This window comes from Panthera tigris, chromosome E2, assembly GCF_018350195.1.
Source record: "Panthera tigris isolate Pti1 chromosome E2, P.tigris_Pti1_mat1.1, whole genome shotgun sequence".
NCBI classification, from domain to species: Eukaryota; Metazoa; Chordata; class Mammalia; order Carnivora; family Felidae; genus Panthera; species Panthera tigris.
The window spans coordinates 17,852,588-17,865,616 of record NC_056674.1 but is presented as its reverse complement, the minus strand read 5'-3'; the positions used below and the strand labels follow the sequence as shown (position 1 = coordinate 17,865,616).

Genomic DNA, 13,029 nt, shown 5'->3' with positions numbered 1-13,029 from the left:
ACGGGCAGCCGTTAGGGGCGGGGCCTGCAGCCGCCCGCGCGCGGCTCGCGCCCTCCCCTTTGTGTCGCCATGGCGGCGGCAGCGGCGACGAGGACGACGAGCGACGGGCCGAGCGCGGCCGGCGCCTGAGGAGGCTACGCTACCATGGTGGTGAGGGGCCCAAGCGGGCGTCAGTCCGTCCGCGTGTCAGTCTGTCCGCGCGCGGCCCCGCCCCGCGCGCCCCGCCCCCGGCCCCGCCCGAGCCCGCGGCCTGCGCCGCCCCTCACCCCTCGTCGAGGTCCCTCTCGTCCCCCGGCCTGGTCTTGGGCCCAAGCCCTTACCCCAGCCCCGCCCCCTCAGTGCTCGTCCCCTTCCTTGTCCTGGATGGAGGTGACAGTGGCCGAGGACCCAGGCTTGGGGGGGAGGGGCTAGTCCCGGGAAGGACCCGCACCACGAAGTGGCCCCCGCAGGGGCCTGCTGAAGCTTCCCGGGTCCTTCGCCAATCCCCATCCCAGAGCCATCCTCAGCTTCCTCTCCCCACCTCCACCCTTTTCTGACTAGCCCACTCCCCCTCCTACCACCAGCCCCCTTCGCGTTCTTGAGCCCCACCCCCACCCGGCTCCATCCTCAGCCTGACCCTTTTCTTCTCTTTCTCTTCCATCTCATTCCGTTCTGTTTCCTCTCAATCTACGCTCCCTTACCCCCCATCAGCCTGAACCTTTACCTCATCCTCTCCAGCGTCTCCCCTCTCCTTACTTCACCCCAACCCCAAACCAGCAGTGTACCTCTTGCTAGATCCTTGGGTCCTTCTCCATCTTCTTGTCCTCACCCTCCCTCCCCCACCATCTCCCTCTCCCACCATGCTGCTTCTGCTCATTCATCCATTCATTCTCTCATTCGCTCGTTTAACAGACATTCCCTGATACCTCCGGGCAGACCCCATGTTCCACGTGCAAAGAGATTCAGATCTCATCCTGCTTTGAGGAGCTTTCTGAGCTGGAGGGGGACAGACCTGAGGGTGAGACCCAAGGATGAACTTGGGGTCTCAGGGATATGAAGGAAGGAGAGGCTAGAGCCCAGCCTGGAAAATCCCTATCTGGCAGCTGGTTAATTTATTTGTCAGGTTTTACTTGGTTCCTGCTGTGTAACTGGACACTGGGACCCACAGAGGAATCAGGCAACTTTCCCTGTGAGAAGCATCAATTCTGTGCCCAGCTATGTGCTGGAGTCCCTGATCCTGGGGAAGTCACAGTCCAATGGGGGAGATGGGCTTGTCACCAGTGACATCTCAGAGTGCTCAGGGCTGGAATGGGGATAGAGGAGTCCAGAAGAGGAGGCTGACACAGCCTGGGTCAAGAGGACAGCATGAGAGTTGAGACCTGAGGCATGAGGAGGAGTGAACCTACTGAAAGAATTAGGAAGAGTGTCCCATGCAGAGAGAACAATCTTTGCAAAGGCCTAGGAGGAAATGAGAAGGTCGTGCTTTTGTTGGACTCTAAAGTGTGAGCCCTGAGAGTAGAGGCCATTGGGGGGGAAGGCTGGGCTGGAGTGGTAAAGAGAGACCTGAGAATTCAGAGTTTATCTTGAAGATAACAGGGAGCCATTGAAGGTCTATGATCTATGGAGAGACAGGTAGATCTGTGTGGTAAGAAAATTATACCAGCACTTGCTAGGAAGAAGCGAGCAGGAGGGGAGAGGTTAGAAGCAGGAAGATTGATAAGATGGGAGCTATGATTGTCCAGACATCAATGAAAGGTGTGGAGAGGCACATAGGGGAGATGACTATACTCCGCAGGGGCTAAAGGAGGGCTTCAAACAGGGAGAGATGGTACCAGCGTGCGCTCTCCCTCCCTCACCCTCAGTCCCTTTTCTTCCAGCCCCCCACCCCAGACCACCCACAAAGAAACAGGCCTACCCTCAGTTGCCTTCACCTCCCCCTGACCTACCCTTCTGCTCCATGCTCAGGGCAGCCTGTGAAGCAATTCGGGCCTCTGGGCCCAGGCTCACAGATAACAATGCTCCCGTTGTCTCTCTGCTCCCATCTCTGGAGGCCTCTGATTCTTCTTTCTGCTCTACAGGCTCGCAGCACTGACAGCCTGGATGGCCCAGGGGAAGGCTCAGTGCAGCCTCTGCCCCACACTGGGGGGCCTAGTGTGAAGGGGAAGCCTGGGAAAAGGTGAGAGGTGAGGGTGAGGCTCAGCTTAGGAGGGGGCCAAGCACAGGAGCCACTAGTGATGTGTCACCTGTCCCCCAGGCTCTCGGCTCCTCGAGGTCCCTTCCCTCGGCTGGCTGACTGTGCCCATTTCCACTATGAGAATGTTGACTTTGGCCATATTCAGGTATGGGGGCTTTGCACCCAGGTGGGAGGGTGAGATCCTACCCAACCTTGAAGCAGTATCAGCCACTTTACCCCTGAAGCCTATCTCAGGAATAGCTGAGCAGTCGCTGGCAGGAGGTGCAGGGTGGAAGAGAACTGTTATTCATTTGTTCGTTTCTTTATTCATTCACCTAACTTTTTGTTAGGTGTACTCACTGTGCCAGGGCCCTGTACTCTGAGACATCAGCAGGCCCTGCCGTTAGGGAGCCCCAGGCAGGGGACACAGATCCATTTCCAGATAGTGCTAACCTGGGAATGTCAGGACTGGGACAAAAGTGAGGCCCTTACCTGAGCCTTTATTTCCCACTATAGCTCCTGCTGTCTCCAGAGCGTGAAGGCCCCAGCTTCTCTGGAGAGAATGAGCTGGTGTTTGGGGTACAGGTGACCTGCCAGGTGAGGCCACCCCTCCTCTCATCTAGCCTGACAGTCTGGTCTTCATGGTCTACACTGGCTCAGTGTAATAGGACTACTGCTCCTTTCTGTCCCTCCTGCTCCCTCAGGGCCGTTCGTGGCCAGTTCTGCGCAGCTACGATGACTTCCGTTCCCTGGATGCCCACCTACACCGGTGCATATTTGACAGGAGGTTCTCCTGCCTCCCAGAGCTTCCCCCACCCCCAGAGGGTGCCAGGGCTGCCCAGGTAAACTGTTTATGGTCCCAGCCTCAGCTATGGTGTGTCCTCATAAGCACTGTGTGAAACCATCAAGGGAGGATAGTTAAATATTTAAACACTGGTATGGCCCGAGTTCCGACCAATCAGAATGGAGAGGCCCAGAATAAAACTGCAGCAAGGTTCTGGAGGCTCCTTTCAGCTTTAGGATCATGGGAGTTCCAGGGGATTTGGTGGGAGAGTCGGCATGGCCAGACCAATGGGGGCACACAGGAGCTTGGCATAGCCTATTTACTAACTGATATGAAAATATTTCAGTGCTTACCAGTGGAGCAGCACCCATGCATTCAGGCTGAGTTTCAGCCCTGCCTAGAGGTGAGCTAGGGCAGTATAGGAGGGCAGTGACTCTCTCAAGTTCCCCTCACAAAAGCCCATCCTGACAACCTGCCCCCAGATGCTGGTACCACTGCTGCTACAATACCTGGAGACCTTGTCAGGACTGGTGGACAGTAACCTCAATTGTGGGCCTGTGCTCACCTGGATGGAGGTAGGCCCGGGAAAGGGGACTCGGGGTGGGGAGTGAGTGAGGGATGTCTGAGGAGTGAGAACCAGCCAGAGAGAGTGTGTGGGCACAGGAAAGAAACGAGCCAGAGTGGAGGAGGCACTGATATTTCAGTGTCTGTGTGGGCACATGCCTGTGAGAGAGAATAAGTGTGTGTGTGTGTGTGTGTGTGTGTGTGTGTGTGTGTGTGTGTGTGAGAGAGAGAGAGAGAGAGAGAGAGAGAGAGAGAGAGAGAGAGAGGCATTGGACTATGGGGATATGAGGATTTCAAGATATATCAGTTAGAAATAGGTTTTACTGTAACTCACAGAACACTCGGCCAACAGTGGCTTAAACCAGTCGGTTTTTAGATACCAAATGTGCAGTGTCATGGAGGATGAGGGTGCAGGGGTATCCCGGGACATGAGAGGAAGGAGGGGCTTTGTTGGGTAGGGGCAAGAATTTAGCTCTTTGACCGATAGCTCTGACTGACCGAGGCTTTTAGGTAGGGGACAGGTAGTGAGCTCCACTGGACATGGAGGAACCTCCTCTGCCTTTATTATCTTCTTCTGGCCTCTCCCTGCACATCCCTCTGCCCCCACCATCTCAGCTGGACAACCATGGCCGGCGACTGCTCCTCAGCGAGGAAGCCTCCCTTAACATCCCTGCGGTGGCCGCTGCCCATGTAATAAAACGGTACACAGCCCAGGCACCAGACGAGCTGTCGTTCGAGGTGAGGCTGTGGGGAAGCGGACTCCACCTGGGCTCCCCACTTCCCCTGTCCCTTCTGACCCTCCCTCCAATTACCTTCCCACTCTCAGGTGGGAGACATTGTCTCAGTGATCGACATGCCACCCACTGAGGACCGGAGCTGGTGGCGGGGCAAGCGAGGCTTCCAGGTGAGCCTGGCTTGGGGTGGACAAGTGAGGCAGGGCACTGTGCCAGCTAGGGTGGCCTACTCGCTGACCCCAAACCCTCTTCAGGTCGGTTTCTTCCCCAGTGAGTGTGTGGAGTTGTTCACAGAGCGGCCTGGCCCAGGACTAAAGGGGGGTAAGTGCCAGGGGCAAAATGTGGAGGCCTCCCTGCATCCTTTGCTTGCCATCCATTCTCTCCACCTACTGTTCACCCCACAGATGCCGATGGTCCCCCGTGTGGTGTCCCAACTCCCCAGGGTGTCTCCTCTCTGACCTCAGGTAATGGGAACAAGGGGCCAGGCCCCTGCCCCCCACCATAAGATCAGTGGCTGCACTGACCCTGTGTGGCCTGCCTTTACCCCCACAGCTGTGCCCCGGCCACGTGGGAAGCTGGCTGGCCTCCTCCGAACATTCATGCGCTCCCGCCCTTCTCGGCAGCGGCTACGGCAGCGGGGCATCCTGAGGCAGAGGGTGTTTGGCTGTGACCTTGGAGAGCATCTCAGCAATTCAGGCCAGGATGGTGAGGACAGGCCCTATGTCTCCCTGCCCAGCCCTCTCCTCCCACCCTGGTTGCAACCTGCCTAGACCTGAGCCCCTGCTTTTCCCCAGTGCCCCAGGTGCTTCGCTGCTGCTCTGAGTTTATTGAGGCCCATGGGGTGGTGGATGGAATCTACCGGCTCTCAGGAGTGTCATCCAACATCCAGAGGCTACGGTGAGGGCCCTCCACCGAGCCCTTCCTTCCACAAACTCCTACTGAGCATCATCTCTGTTTCAGGCCCTGTGCCGTGTGCTGGGGACATAGAGTTATCAGGGAGGGTTAGGAGGGCTTAGAGTGGGGTTAGACTGGGGCTGGGGGCAGAGAGGGCTTCCTTGAGGAAGTGATACCCACACTGAGACCTGAAAGGCAAGAGCAGAATAAGCATTGGAAGCAAGAGATCAACCTTCATTGAGTACCTGCCACATGCCAAGCATGAGGCACTGGGGACACAGTGGTGGATGAGAGACAACCAGAGATTCCTGCCCTCATGGGGTTCACATACTAGAGGGAGAGACAAACAAGGAAATGAGAGTGTGTACTAGCAGGTGACAAGTACTATGGAGAAAAATAGAATGGGGTGGGGAGGCTCATAATAAGTTGGGGAGGGGTATTGCAGTTTTATATAGGGTGGGCAGAGAAGGCCGCCTGGGAGAGAGCTTGCTCTGGTGGAGGTGAGGGAGTGAGCTGTGTGGACGTGCTGGGATGAACATTCACCATGGGGGGAACAGTTAGTGCAAGGGAAAGCGGCAGGAGGTCATGTCCCGGAAGGAAATGGGGGCAGAGCATACAGGGCCTTTTTGATGACTGTTAGGATTTTGCCTTTTACTCAGAATAAGGGGGTAACCACAGGAGGGTTCTGAGCTGAGGAGGGACAGCATGTGGGAGAGTCTAAGGGGAAGCAGTGAGCCACGAGCACTGGGGCTGACAGGAGGCATGAGGTGTCAGTGTGGAGCCTGAGACTCTGAGAGACAGGCATGAGGTCACATGATAGGATGTTTACCCAAGAGCAGTGGGACTTCACCAGAGAGTGGTGAGCAGGGGCTATTGGGATTTGGGCCACGTTTTTCAGTGACCTCCAGAAGCCAGGAGAATGACAGCTTCGTGGAAGGAGCATGGTCACACTCTGGATTCAGATAGCCTTGGGTACCCACAGCAGGGGCATCTCCCACCTGAGCCTCAGTGTCCTTCCTGTCAAATGAGGCATGCTCTCTGGGGCACACAGAGTTGTTGCGGGGGGGTGGGGGGGGGTGGGAGGCGGTCAGTAAGGTTCTGCCTCTGAAGAGCCCAGCACAGGATCCATGTGCATGCACCTATGTGTGGCCACTTTGGGAAGTGGGGGAAGAACATGGCCAGGTGGTTCGGCTCTGACCTGAATCTTTCTCCTCTTTGACCTGGTGGCCTCAGGCATGAGTTTGACAGTGAGAGGATCCCTGAACTGTCTGGCCCCGCCTTTCTGCAGGACATCCACAGTGTGTCCTCCCTTTGCAAGCTGTACTTCCGGGAGCTGCCGAACCCCTTGCTCACATACCAGCTCTATGGGAAGTTCAGTGTGAGTAAGGGAGCTGGCAAGGTTGGAGGGTGCTGGGATGCATCTGGCCCAGCCCCCATCATGCTTGTGCGTAATCTCAGGAAGCCATGTCAGTGCCTGGGGAGGAGGAACGCCTGGTGCGTGTCCACGACGTCATCCAACAGCTGCCCCCACCACACTACAGGTAAACCAGGAGGGGCAGAAAGGGCTGTGGTGGGGTCCCAAGGGAGTTGAGGCTCAGGTGTCCTCCTCCACTCCCACCCCCAGGACCCTGGAGTACCTGCTGAGGCACTTGGCCCGCATGGCAAGACACAGCGCCAACACCAGCATGCATGCCCGCAACCTGGCCATTGTCTGGGCACCCAATCTGCTACGGTAAGCTGGCAACTCACCAGCCTGCCCCCTCAGCCTTCTCCACTAGCTGGGCCTCAAGAAGCCCCCCACACCCAGAGCCCAACTTTTGCTCTCTTATTCATTTCATTCAACACATATTTCTTGAGTACCTTCTGTGTGCCAGTTCCTTTCCTCAGCACTGGGACACAGTAGTGAGCAAAATCCTGTGCTCCTAAGTCCACATTTTCATGGGGGAGATGAACAATGAACCATCAACAAGAAAAATAGAGACTATGGTCTGATAGTGATGAGTACCAAGGAGAAAGATTACAAAGCAGGGAAGGGAGATGCACAGGGTCATGGTATTTTGAGATTTTTAGAGTGGCAGGGAAGGCTTCAGTAAGAAGCTTCTGTGGCCAGTAGCAGCATGAGCCACAGAAGATTTGATGGTGACCAAGACAGGCAAGCTCTCTGTCCCAAATAAAATAGGTGGTACATCAGATGGTGGATATAAGAACTATGAGGACAAAGAAACAAAAAGAGAAGGCAGCTTACAATTTCAAATAAAGTGGGTGGGGAAGACTCCACGGAGAAGGTAACATTTAAGAACTTTGGAAGGTGAGGGAGGGACACATGTGGCTATCTGGGGAAGAACAAAGCAGACCGAGGGGACCAAAAGTGCCAATGTCTGGAGGCTGGGAAGGTGCCCGGTGTGCTGGAGGACCAGCGGGGAGGCCAGTGTGGCTGGAGCCCAGTGAGCAAGGGAGGGAGGGGTTGAGGGGAAGGAGATGGTGAGGTCAGAGATGCCAGGGGACCAGACAGAGGAATGACTTATGATTTGTGGGTCATGGTGAGGACAGACTTTACCAGGACAGGGGTGCAGCCAGGGGAGGGCTCTGAGCCGGGAGGGCCTTGACCCAGCATGGAGGGGCTACCTCTGGCTGCAGAGGGGAGCAGACTGCAGAGGGCAGAACACAGAATGGAGGGGGAGGGGGCAGGGAGGCAGGGAGGAGCTGTGGTGTCTGGGATGGGAAGGGTAGAGGCCAGGCCAGGGGTGGGGACAGTGGGGAAGAGTTTAGATTCTGGAGAGATTTTGTGGGTGGAGCAGGGAGGATTTCTGAGAGATTGGATGTGAGTGTGAGGCAAAGAGGGGGATCAGGAGCAACACCCGGAGGTGTTTGGCCTGAGCATCGACTGAGCTGCGGACAGGGAGGAAGGAGGTTTGGGGAAAGGTTGAGAGCCCAATGCTAGATGTGATCACTTGGGGAAGGTCAGAGGTGTTAGATGACAGTCATTTCTTCCATTGGCTCCCCATTTTGGGTAGCTAAAATCCACCAGCTGGAGCTTAAATCACCTGGCCTCCCTCTCTCTCCTCCCACCCAGATCCATGGAACTGGAGTCAGTGGGGCTGGGTGGGGCCGCAGCCTTCAGGGAGGTTCGGGTGCAGTCTGTGGTGGTGGAATTCCTGCTCACCCACGTGGATGTCCTGTTTAGCGACACCTTCTCCTCTGCTGGCCTCGACCCTGCAGGTACGCCCATCTCACCCGCTCATGTCCTGGCTACTGCCCCCTCATTGTTAGGGCTGCAGTGGGAGGGCAGGTGGGCTCCCAGCCCTATCCCTACCCCACTGAAGCTGGACCTCCCTCCTGGCTCCTTGAGGACCCCGCCCCGGCCTCTCCCTCCCCTCCCCCCCCCTTCTCATTTCAGCTCCTACGCTCAGGATCCCCACTTCTTGGCCCGGACATCGTTCTTCCTTCACCCCTTGTAGCTCCTGGGGGCTCTTGGGGCCATGGGTCCATCTGGGAGGAGGTGGGAGGTCCCCAGACTTGACCCCGCCCTGGCCCCACCCAGACTCCCCGCCCAACCCGGGACCCCAGCCCAATCAGGATTCAGCACGTCGGAGGGCCCACTGGCCCGAGGTAACTGAAGCCAGAGCCGCTGCCCTCGCTGGCTGCCGGGAGCTGCCTCCTCATCAGCTCGTTCTGCCTCACTCCTCCTCCTCACCTGCCTGCTGCCCACCCATTCCCGCCTGATCCGCCCTGGCCCCCTGCCTTGCCAGCCCGGGTGGGCACGCTGCGGGGCCGGGGCTTGGGCTGTAGCGCTTGGCTTTGCCCGTGGCCTTGAATGGCACCCTGAGCTGACAGCTGCCCCCTTTCCCAATTCCCTAGGCCGCTGCCTCCTCCCCAGGCCCAAGTCACTTGCGGGCAGCGGCCCCTCCACTCGCCTGCTGACGCTGGAGGAAGCCCAGGCTCGCACCCAGGGCCGTCTGGGGACACCCACGGAGCCCATAACTCCCAAGGCCCCAGCTTCACCTGTGGAGAGGTGAGTGGAATGCTAGGGGAGCATAGGATCAGCCTGGAGGCCCCAGATCCTCAAACTGTCTCCTGTGTCTCATGCAAACCCCAGGAGGAAAAGGGAGAGAGGCGAGAAACAGCGAAAGCCAGGGGGGAGCAGCTGGAAGACATTCTTTGCCCTGGGCCGGGGCCCCAGCATCCCCCGAAAGAAACCTCTACCCTGGCTGGGGGGCACCCGTGCCCCACCGCAGCCTTCAGGTCAGAGGCCGGCAGTGGGCGGTGGTGGTAGGGGGAGGCACTCTGAAGTGCCCTGTGACCATTGTACCTCTCCTAGCAGGTGGCCGACCTGACACCGTCACGCTGAGATCTGCCAAAAGCGAGGAGTCTCTGTCATCACAGGCCAGCGGAGCTGGTGAGCACAGGGTGGCTCATGCCTGTGCCCAGGTGGAACTGGGAGGGCCGGGGGCCCTGAGGTGGCCTCTAAATGTGCTTCAAATTTGGGGGGTTGGGTTTTTTTTCCCCTTAATCTGGACATTAGGTACAATGAGTTGGATAAAGCATCACCCTTGGTTCATGATGTACTGCGATCATTGGTTCAGGCAGGGCCCTTTCAAACAGTCTTCTATGCATTCCTGTTGAAAAACAAATCTAGATAATAAAATGAACACCCATGAACCCACTGGCCAGAACTAAAAGAGTCCCACGACCTTACCTTCAAGCTTCTCCCCTTGCATCTGCTGCCTCCCCACCGGAGGCGCCCTCCAGACTTGATGGTCAGCATCCCCTTGCTCTAAGGTCTCCTCACCTGTAGGCGTCTGCATAAATAACATACAGCACAGTCCTAGTGGTTTTGGATCTTTAAAGGTATCCTAAGAAAGGGGGTATGGTGTTGGATGAGGAACATCACTTTTCACTCACTGCCACCCATGTGGCCAAGTGTAGCCCAGGCTCGTTCCTCTCAGCTGCTCTCTGGTAGCCGTGTGTGGATGTCCTATCCAGAGCTGCATGTCTGTCCCACTCCCGATGGGTTGAGGGGCTCTGGTGAGCAATCTCTGCCATGCCCCACACTCTGGTGAGAGCGCTGCACGTACCCAGGAGTGGATGGAGGTGCATGCTGTAGGGTATGTTCATGTCCAACTGTACATGAGAAGGCCCACTTGTTTTCCAAATATGGCTGCCCCAGTCTGCACTCCCACCAGCTACGTGTGAGATCCCATTGGTCTCATGCTCACAAGCTATGTGGTTGTCAGACTTCGTTCTTGCCTTTGGGTCTGGAATGGTTCTCCTCATGGCCTTGCCATTTATTTCCTTTATCACTGTGAGTCTGAACAGCTCTCCCTGGATTCACAGCCATTGTGACCCTATCCAGGGAAGTGCCTCTTCGTGTTCCTCCACCAACCCACTGGGCTGCGTGCCCTATTCTCACTGATGTATGGGTACGTGAAGGTCTGGCCCTCGACACCAAACTGTCCCCTCTTCCAGGCCTCCAGAGGCTGCACAGGCTACGGCGACCCCACTCCAGCAGCGATGCTTTCCCTGTGGGCCCAGCACCTGCTGGCTCCTGCGAGAGCCTGTCCTCCTCCTCCTCCTCTGAATCCTCCTCCTCTTCTGAGTCCTCATCATCTGGATCCTCAGCAGCTGGGCTGGGGGCACTCTCTGGCTCCCCTTCACACCGAACCTCAGCCTGGCTAGATGATGGTGACGAGCTGGACTTCAGCCCACCCCGCTGCCTGGAGGGGCTCCGGGGGCTCGACTTTGATCCCCTGACCTTTCGCTGCAGCAGCCCCACACCAGGGGACCCTGCACCTCCTGCCAGCCCAGCACCCCCAGCCCCTGCCTCTGCCTTCCCACCCAGGGTGACCCCCCAGGCCCTCTCGCCCCGTGGGACCACCAGCCCTGCCTCGCCCACCGCCCTGGACATCTCAGAGCCCCTAGCTGTATCAGTGCCACCTGCTGTCCTGGAGCTGCTGGGGGCTGGGGGAACACCTGCCTCAGTCACCCCGACGCCAGCCCTCAGCCCCAACCCAGGCCTGCGGCCCCATCTCATCCCCTTGCTGCTGCGTGGAGCCGAGGCCCAGCTGAGTGACACCTGCCAACAGGAGATCTGCAGCAAGCTGTCACTGCCTGGTCCCCGGGGGCCCCAAGGCCAGCACGGTGAGTCCCGCTCAGTCTACCCTACACCCTCATAGACCCAGAAGCTGCACCCAAGACCTGCTTGACTCCTCTTCCCATTCCTCTCTGTGTAGGTCCTGGTACAGATTCTCCGCTGCTGCCCCCACCCCTGTCCCTCCTGCGCCCTGGGGGAGCCCCGCCCCCACCCCCCAAGAACCCAGCACGCCTCATGGCCCTGGCCCTGGCTGAGCGGGCTCAGCAGGTGGCCCAGAGACAGAGCCAACAGGAGCATGGGAGCACCCCTTCTGCTCCCCACTCCCCTTTTCACCGCTCACTGTCACTGGAGGTGGGCGGTGAGCCCCCAGGGACCTCAGGGGTTGGGCCAGCCCCCAACTCCCTAGCCCACCCGGGTGCCTGGGTTCCTGGACCCCCACCTTCCCTACCGAGGCAACAAAGTGACGGGAGCCTGGTGAGGAGCCAGCGTCCCCCAGGGACCTCAAGGAGGGGACTCCGAGGCCCTTCCCAGGTCAGTGCCCAGCTCAGGACAAGTGGGGGATGCAGGGGGTGTGGAGATGAGCCAGAGACAGCAGCTCAGTTCCTGTATTCTGTCCCCACACAGGTTCCTACTCCTGGCTTCTTCTCTTCGGCCCCCCGGGAGTGCCTGCCACCCTTCCTTGGGGTCCCTAAACCAGGCTTGTACTCCCTGGGTTCCCCATCCTACCAGCCCAGCTCCCCAGCCCCGGTCTGGAGGAGCCCCCTAGGTCCCCCTGCACCACTTGATAGGGGAGAGAACCTGTACTATGAAATCGAGACAGGTGAGGGATCCCCCTACTCTGGCCCCACTCGGTCCTGGAGTCCCTTTCGTTCTATGCCCCCAGATAGGCTCAATGCCTCATACGGCCTGCTTGGCCAGTCACCACCACTCCACAGGTCCCCCGACTTCCTGCTCAGCTACCCACCACCCCCCTCCTGCTTTCCCCATGACCACCTTGGCTACTCAGCCTCCCAGCATCCTGCCCGGCGCCCTACCCGGCCTGAGCCCCTCTATGTCAACCTAGCTCTGGGGCCCAGGGGTCCCTCACCCGCCTCTTCCAGCTCCTCCTCCCCTCCTGCCCACCCCCGTAGCCGTTCAGATCCTGGCCCCCCAGCTCCCCGCCTCCCCCAGAAACAGCGGGCCCCCTGGGGCCCCCACACCCCTCACAGGGTGCCTGGGCCCTGGGGCCCTCCAGAGCCTCTTCTGCTGTATAGGGCAGCCCCACCAGCCTACGGGAGGGGGGGTGAACACCACCGAGGATCCTTGTACAGGAATGGGGGGCAAGGAAGGGAGGGGGCTGGTCCCCCACCCCCCTACCCCACTCCCAGCTGGTCCCTCCATTCTGAGGGTCAGACCCGAAGCTACTGCTGAGCCACGGCTGGGGGAGACCTTCTTCCTTTCCCTTCCCCCTCACTGATCTTGGCCCAATCCAATCCCTTGTTTTGTATTTTCTTGAGCTCCTGACCCCTACCCTTGGTTTCTAACTTTGTAACTTGTTTCTGATGTGGGTCCCTAACCTGTTATAGCTTTCCTACCCTGGGCCGAAGGGCACACCCATCCCCCCACCGTCCTCCCATCCTGGGGGCTCTCGCACAAATCTGAGGGCTAGGCTAACAGCCTGTCTTCCCTCTCCCTTCAGGAGCCCCCAGCTTGTCCTGCCCTGTGCACAGGGGGTTGGGGAACAGCTCCTGCCCATCTCCACCCCCCTCCAACACCCCCACTAAACCATCTGATAAAATTAATAAAAATGGTGAAAATATGGCTGCTAGTG

At 58.4% G+C, this 13,029-nt stretch overlaps 1 protein-coding gene across 3 annotated transcripts; it reads left to right on the top strand.

The window, feature by feature from the left end:
• Positions 1 to 57: 57 nt before the first annotated feature.
• Positions 58 to 13,019, top strand: ARHGAP33 (Rho GTPase activating protein 33). 3 transcript variants are annotated; one of them, XM_042968881.1, is made up of 22 exons: positions 59 to 150; positions 2,058 to 2,155; positions 2,234 to 2,318; positions 2,669 to 2,749; positions 2,857 to 2,994; positions 3,419 to 3,511; positions 4,116 to 4,238; positions 4,327 to 4,404; positions 4,489 to 4,555; positions 4,639 to 4,698; positions 4,787 to 4,939; positions 5,029 to 5,131; positions 6,362 to 6,506; positions 6,587 to 6,669; positions 6,753 to 6,860; positions 8,202 to 8,347; positions 8,987 to 9,140; positions 9,225 to 9,370; positions 9,450 to 9,524; positions 10,595 to 11,266; positions 11,359 to 11,750; positions 11,844 to 13,019. In XM_042968881.1, exons 1-22 carry the CDS (start codon positions 145 to 147, stop codon positions 12,627 to 12,629), a joined length of 3,792 nt encoding a protein of 1,263 aa, XP_042824815.1. In that variant the 5' UTR covers positions 59 to 144; the 3' UTR covers positions 12,630 to 13,019. The 3 variants fall into 3 exon arrangements, with proteins under 3 accessions (XP_042824814.1, XP_042824815.1, XP_042824816.1); XM_042968882.1 differs by lacking the exon at positions 59 to 150 and adding exons at positions 299 to 369; positions 892 to 997 and having other exon boundaries at positions 11,359 to 13,019; XM_042968880.1 differs by having other exon boundaries at positions 58 to 150; positions 11,359 to 13,019.
• Positions 13,020 to 13,029: the final 10 nt, after the last annotated feature.

What these genes read in the sequence shown, in the direction of transcription:
- ARHGAP33 (XM_042968880.1), top strand. An exon ending in AGGGTGCCAGGGCTGCCCAG is followed by an intron (nt 2,995 to 3,418) that starts GTAAACTGTTTA and finishes ACCTGCCCCCAG; the next exon opens with ATGCTGGTACCACTGCTGCT. An exon ending in CTGCCCCCACCACACTACAG is followed by an intron (nt 6,670 to 6,752) that starts GTAAACCAGGAG and finishes TCCCACCCCCAG; the next exon opens with GACCCTGGAGTACCTGCTGA.